The sequence below is a fragment of the Canis lupus genome, chromosome 3, assembly GCF_048164855.1.
Source record: "Canis lupus baileyi chromosome 3, mCanLup2.hap1, whole genome shotgun sequence".
In the NCBI taxonomy this organism is placed as follows: domain Eukaryota; kingdom Metazoa; phylum Chordata; class Mammalia; order Carnivora; family Canidae; genus Canis; species Canis lupus.
This window is the reverse complement of record NC_132840.1, coordinates 12,466,970-12,473,881: the sequence shown is the minus strand read 5'-3', so window position 1 is coordinate 12,473,881 and position 6,912 is coordinate 12,466,970. Positions and strand designations below refer to the sequence as shown.

General features: G+C 41.7%; 1 protein-coding gene across 3 annotated transcripts in view; it reads left to right on the top strand.

Moving 5' to 3' along the window:
- The first annotated feature begins 17 nt into the window (after positions 1-17).
- SF3B3 (splicing factor 3b subunit 3) overlaps positions 18-6,912 on the top strand; it is a 53,479-nt gene continuing 46,584 nt past the window's right edge. The window contains exons 1-3 of one of the 3 annotated variants that reach the window (XM_072817976.1): positions 18-123; positions 5,277-5,423; positions 6,466-6,792. In XM_072817976.1, the coding sequence (XP_072674077.1) occupies positions 5,354-5,423; positions 6,466-6,792 (397 nt within the window). In that variant the 5' untranslated portion in view covers positions 18-123; positions 5,277-5,353. Of the gene's footprint in view, positions 124-203; positions 354-782; positions 915-5,276; positions 5,424-6,465; positions 6,793-6,912 lie in introns of those variants that run through there. The other 2 variants (XM_072817956.1, XM_072817966.1) reach the window with 2 other exon arrangements.

Sequence of the window (6,912 nt, the reverse complement as noted above, 5' to 3'; positions counted from 1 at the left end):
CGCCAGGTCTTTGCGGCTGCCCAAGAAAATGCCCGATGGATTTATGTGTAGTTTTTTTTCTTTAAGTCCACTTTAAAGGGCGTATTTGTTTTCTGTTCTCCTGGGAAAAGTGACAGCCAAAAGGTATGTTTAATTTTCAATGTAGAGTCGAAGAAAGAAACATTAAAAAAAATTATATATATATATATATTCTTCAGGCGCTGGTTGGGGACTTTTTATACGTCGCGCGCCAGCCGGAAGGTCCCTGCCTTAAGAGCTAATGGCGGACGCCGGCTGGTTGGAGGTGGCGGTGGCTTAGGCCTTGAAGGAGCTCAGCATCTGTCGGATATCGACGCCATCCTTCCTGCTGCAGGGTAAAGAAGCAGCTTCCAAACTTCCCCGGACCCGGGGAGGCAGAGAGCGGTCAAGCAGGAGGGTTGGCGGAGCCTTTGGTCGGGTCTTTGAAGCAGGGTAGGCCCGTAAGGTGCCGGCAAAGCGGTGAGGTAGAGGGGAACGCTTGGGTCGAAAACGGTTTCCAGGAGTCCTCTCCCACTTCCGTTTCAAAGGTGGGAGCGAAGCTTGGATCAAAATAAGACTTCTGGAAATTGCCCAGCTCCTAGGCTCTGCGGGAGGTGAGGGAAGGGGCGGGATGGACGTACACGACACCAACTGTAGGGTGGAAAGATCTAGTGTGTTGAAAGCGTAAATAACGGAAACCGTTTTTGGTGCCAAGACCGACCCTCTTTTGAATTCGTGCTTTGGTACTCGGGCAGCTGTTTCAGTGATTTTCAGCTTTCTCGTTTGTAAAGTGGGGGACAGTAGTATCTGTTTGGAAGACTTCGCGAGGTTTGAATGCGATGACGTTCCTTTGGCACAAGGAAAAGGGGATGGAGGCAGCAATTAGAGGCGCAATTCGTGGCGATCACAGACAGGAGGTAGGATTGCCGGGAAATCATATTTACCAAGTTTTGGCCGTTAGGGGTTCCTGGTATATAGTTCTTGTGATTTTGTGCTGATCTCCCTCCAAAAGGCAACTTCTCCCATTACCTGATAAAAAAAAGAATAGCTGAGGAACCTGAATCCAAGTAGGTTTGAATTCTGGCTGTAATGGATGCCGGCAGTTATAAAAGGAACTGGAAAGTAGATGCAGTTCTTCAGGAGTTACAGAGAATGAAGAGTAGTAGGCTGGAAACTTTTACGGGCTTCAGAAGTGGCCTGTGGTTTCCTCTTTATTTTTCTTTTTAAAGATTTTATTTATTTATTCATGATAGACACAGAGAGAGAGAGAGAGAGAGAGAGAGAGGCAGAGACACAGGCGGAGGGAGAAGCAGGCTCCATGCAGGGAGCCCGACGTGGGACTCCATCCTGGGACTCCAGGATTACACCCTGGGCCTAAGGCGCCAAACCGCTGAGCCACCCTTTTTCTTTTTTTCTTTTTTATTTATTTTTTAATTTTTATTTATTTATGATAGGCACACAGTGAGAGAGAGAGAGAGAGAGGCAGAGACACAGGCAGAGGGAGAAGCAGGCTCCATGCACCGGGAGCCCGACGTGGGATTCGATCCCGGGTCTCCAGGATCGCGCCCTGGGCCAAAGGCAGGCACCAAACCGCTGCGCCACCCAGGGATCCCCCTTTTTCTTTTTCTAAATAGCAATTTCTTTCTTTTAGTTTAGTCAGTCGTGCCACATGGTTCATGTTGACATGATAGGGCTTTATTATGTTTTCTTGTTGATAACTGCAGTTTTGAAATTATGTTTGAAATTTTATAACCGCAGCAGGTTGTGATAGAACAAATTTAGCTTTGAGAATCACATTCCCTCCTTTTTTTTTTTTTTAATTGAAGTATAGTTGATCACATAACTATTTTTGCAAATCAGAGCCCTTACAACATATTCTTTGCCTCTTTTTCTTCAATTTTAACCTGAGAACAACTTTCCCTGGAACTTCTATAGAGTGTATAACTGCTAGGGATGCGAGTATGTCTGTGTCTCTGTCAGTGCGTTTTCTTAATTTTTCTTTTTGTAGGTCATTTCTCCAAATGCCCTCCTTTTTTCATCTCAACTTTTCTTTTATCTCTACCATTCTAGAATAAAGTTAAAGATGTTTCTTAATTTCAAGAAGGAAAATTTATACCTCTCAAGACCCGTTTCCAAAGTGGAGGGTTTGATCTTTTCCTATTTTATTTTATTTATTTACCTTTATTTATTCACGAGAGACACAGGCAGAGGGAGAAGCAGGATCCATGCAGGGAGCCCGATATGGGACTCAATCCCAGGACTCCAGGATCACGCCCTGAGCAGATGCTCAACTGCTGAGCCACCAAGTGTCCCTATTTTATTTTATTTTTAAAGATTTTATTTATTATTTGAGAGAGCACAAGCAGAGGGGGAGGGGTAGAGGGAGAGAGAACCTCAAGTAGACTTCCCTCTGAGCAGGGAGCCCAATGCGAGACCTGATCCCAGGACCTTGGGATCTTGACCTGAGACAAAGGCAGACTCTTCACCTACTGAGCGAGCCACCCAGGTGCTCCAGTCTTTTCCTCTTCTAACCATTTCTGGGCTGGGCAAAAGCTGGATGACTATTACTGTTATTATTTTTTAAAGATTTTATTTATTTATGAGAGAGAGAGAGAGAGGTAGAGGCCAAGGAAGAAGCAGGCTCCCTGCTCCAATATTGGACTTGATCCCAGGACCCTGGAATCATGACCTGAGCCAAAGGCAGACACTCAGCCTCTTAGCCATCCAGGCGCCCAGGTGACTATCATTTATGAAGCTGTTCACTCATAATTCTCTTTTCTCACTTAGAACATTTTTTTTGTGTTAGTTACACAGTGATTACTTTGGATTTTTCAAGACCTTTAATTGAAAAATAACTTTCATGGTAGTAATTGTATAGTTGTAGTTCTGGGTAATTTTATGGTAAAGGTACATTAGTTTGCAGTCTTAACAGTCTTGTTTAGTGAAAAGAATCCTTTTATGTGATTGTATGGAGAGGCCTCCTGAAATAGCAGGAATTGAGTTTTGTTTCAGTTTTTTTTTTTTTTTTTTATGGTGAGTAGATGCAAATTTTAAATTCTAATTGTCAAATACTGTGCTAGATAAGAGATGCAAAAGGAAACTACACTTAACAGTTTTATCTGTTAGATTAGCAAAAGCCTAGTTGTGCAGCAATAGAGGCTCATGCATTTCTGGGGATACAGACTGTTAGAATTTCCTTGTAAGGTAATTTGGTAATATTTGTCAGTATTTCGAATGTATGAGTCCATCAATCCAGCAATTTCACTTCTAGGGATTAATCTTAAAGATATAGTCATACAGGGACACCCTAGGTGGCTCAGTGGTCTGCCTTTGGTTCAGGTCGTGTTCCCGGGGTCCTGGGATCAAGTCCTGCATCAGGCTCCCCACAGGGAGCCCGCTTCTCCCTCTGCCTGTGTCTGTACCTCTCTGTGACTCTCATGTATAAGTAAATAAGGTCCTAAAAAAAAAATATATATATATAAATATATAGTCATACATGTATAAATGATCTATATAGGAGGGGTTTTATTTCTCTCTCTTCTTTTTAAGTTTATTGGGGCACTTGGGTGGCTCAGTCATTAAGTGTCCAATTCTTGATCTCAGCTTAGATCTTGATCTCAGGGTCATGAGTTCAAGCCCTGTGTTGGGCTCCATGCTGGGCATGGAACCTAATTAAAATTAAAGGGACACCCGGGTGGCTCAGCGGTTGGGCATCTGCCTTCGGCTCGGGATGTCATCCTGGGTTGGGGGATCGAGTCTTGCATTGGGCTTCCTGCGAGAAGCCTGCTTCTTTTCCCTCTACCTATGTCTCTGCTTCTCTGTGTCTCTCATGAATAAATAAAATCTTACCAAAAAAATGACAGTTTTTTTTCTTACTTAATCTCTACACCTCGTCTGTGATCAAACTCACCACCCTGAGATCAAGAGTTGCACACTCCTCCAACTGAGCCAGCCAGGTGCCCCAATTGAGAGATTTTCTTTGCAGCAGTATTCATAATAGTGAGATTGGGAACCTAAATGATTATCAGTAGGGTATTGGCTAAATTCAGTGAAGTACTCCATGGCTGGAAAACGAAAATGAGAAAGCTCTTTGTTGCTATCTTCAAAGTAAAGTAATAAAAAGTAAGTTGCAGGATAATATGAGGGAGCCTATAATATGTAGTATTCAAGCACTAGTTAAAAAGTATTAGTGTTAACATATTTTTGTGAAAATATCTGGAAGGACATATAACTAAATAAAATTGATTTTCTTGGGGAGGAGAACTGAATGGCTAGGGAATGGATAGAAGGAGCTTTTTGCTGTGTTTTTAAAGAATTCTCAACCATGTGTGTATAGCCTATGCAATCATAGGTACATGTAGAGCTCCTTAGTTTCTGTGACAGTAAAGGTAAATAGAGTTCTATTAATGGTACAGCGCCTGGGGGCGTTCAATTGGTTAAGTTTGCCTACTGCTCAGGTCGAGATCCAGGGTGCTGGGCTCAATCCCAAGATCAGCTCAGTGGGGAACCTGCTTTTCCCTCTTTCCTCTGCCTGTGTTCATGGGCATGTGTGTGCGTGCATGCATGTGTACGCTCTCTGTCAAGTAAATCTTTTTTTTTTTTTTTAAAGATTTTATTTATTTATTCATGACAGACAGAGAGAGAGAGGCAGAGACACAGGCAGAGGGAGAAGCAGGCTCCATGCCAGGAGCCCGATGTGGGACTCGATCCCAGGTCTCCAGGATCTCGCCCCGGACCGAAGGCGGGGCTAAACCTCCGGGCCACCGGGGCTGCCCTATGTCAAGTAAATCATAAAGAATGAATACTGGTACAAATCCTAAGATTTTACCGCTTGTTATTAATTTGACAGGTGATTTAATTTCTTAATTTTTTCATCTATATAATTAGTATAATAATGAGTTATTTATAGGTTCCTTGAGGGAATAGAGGCAAAGTATACAGCATAGTCCCTGGTATATAGAATACTTCCTAGTTATAAATCTGTTGTTAGTCAGTAAGCCTTACTCTGGGTTCTGCCTTCACCCTGAAGTTCCTATATAGAAACATCTGTTGGACGCCTGGGTTGCTCAGTGGTTGAGTGTCTGCCTTTGGCTTGGGTTGTGATCCTGGAGTTCTGGGATCCGGTCCCTCAACGGGCTCCTCGTGGGGAGCCTGCTTCTCCCTTTGCCTGTGTCTGCCTCTCTCTGTGTCTCTTGTGAATGAATGAATGAATAAATAAATAAATCTTAAAAAAATAATTGTTAAAGTAAGTTTCTCGGCTGATATTTTTCTGCTTTTAGGTCCTCTTAGCTTATTTTGACTCAATATAACTGAGGCCTGATTGTGGAGTTGTGAGTACCTCGGTGCTGCTCCCATCATGTTTCTATACAACTTGACCTTGCAGCGAGCCACAGGCATCAGCTTTGCCATTCATGGCAACTTTTCTGGTAAGATTTCTAGTTACTGTCTTTCTGAATTAAACATGTTCAAGATTAAATAGTTTCATGCTTCAGATTCCATTTCCAAATTCAAACTTTTTTCCTGAAATAAATTATAGAGAAAGTATCTTAATTCATCAGACAACATCATTTATATAATGCTTTACAGTCTCCAAAGCCATTTGAAGTACTTGATCTTATTTGATTCTGAGGGGACCATTGGGAAGGTGACCTGATAAGTAGTGGCCTTGAGCAAGTGAGAATGGATTGGGATGGATAAGAGTGGGATATCTGATAGGCTTGGAAGGCATTTAGACATTAGGTAGTAAAGACCTGTACTAGGAAAGTGGGGACAGATCGAGAAGAATATGAATTTCCAGCCTGGGCAGCAGAGAAAATGATAGTAACATTGATAGCAGGTTAGTTGGGACTAGAGAGGGAGTTTGGGAAGAAGGAATTTAGTTATTTTAAACCAGTTAAAAGTCGATGATGACAACATATCCAAGTGGAATTATGTAGCAAACAGGGAGAGATGGGGGAAAATTGGCTATTAAGCATTTAGAAGTATCAATAATGGTTATGAAGGCAAGTGAACTTTCTTAGGACTGACTTTAGAAGTAAATTATATATTTTACATAACAGCTTTAAAAGTTGTTTGAAATAATCCATCAAATTGCACAAAAAGTTAAAATGATTTTCTAGAACAATAGCCTTAAAGATGAGCTAGAAAGAGCCTTTGGAAATACTTAATTTTACGAAGCTAAACATTATATGTTAATACCATTTGTATACATCTCCTAATTATGCGGATTAATGACATTTTAGAAAAACTAAATGTTTTTTAAAGAACTATGTTGACCATTTTTAAAAGTTTTTTCTTTGATACCACTTTTGTTAAATCCTATCAATCGTGGGAATGAAATAGAATAAGAAAATTTAAAATACTGAGCCCCCGACTTACTTACATTTATTTTGAGGGGCATTTTGATCCATCCAGGTTATTTTTGACTAGTTCTGATTGTTCGTGATCTTTATTGTTTTGGTAATCTAGGAACCAAACAACAGGAAATTGTTGTTTCCCGTGGGAAGATACTGGAGCTGCTTCGCCCTGACCCCAACACTGGCAAAGTACATACTCTGCTAACTGTGGAAGTATTTGGTGTTATCAGATCACTCATGGCCTTTAGGCTAACGGGTGGCACCAAAGACTACATTGTGGTTGGCAGTGACTCAGGTCGGATAGTTATCCTGGAATACCAGCCATCTAAGAATATGTTTGAGAAAATTCACCAAGAAACCTTTGGCAAGAGTGGATGCCGCCGCATTGTTCCTGGACAGTTCTTAGCTGTGGATCCCAAAGGGCGAGCTGTTATGATTAGTGAGTAACTTGCTCTATTGAGTGTACTTCTGACTCTTACAGATGCTCAGTTTAGGGTAACAGTGCTGTGGTCTTGGCATTGTGCCAATAAATTCCTTACCTGGGTAAAGTTTGCACAAT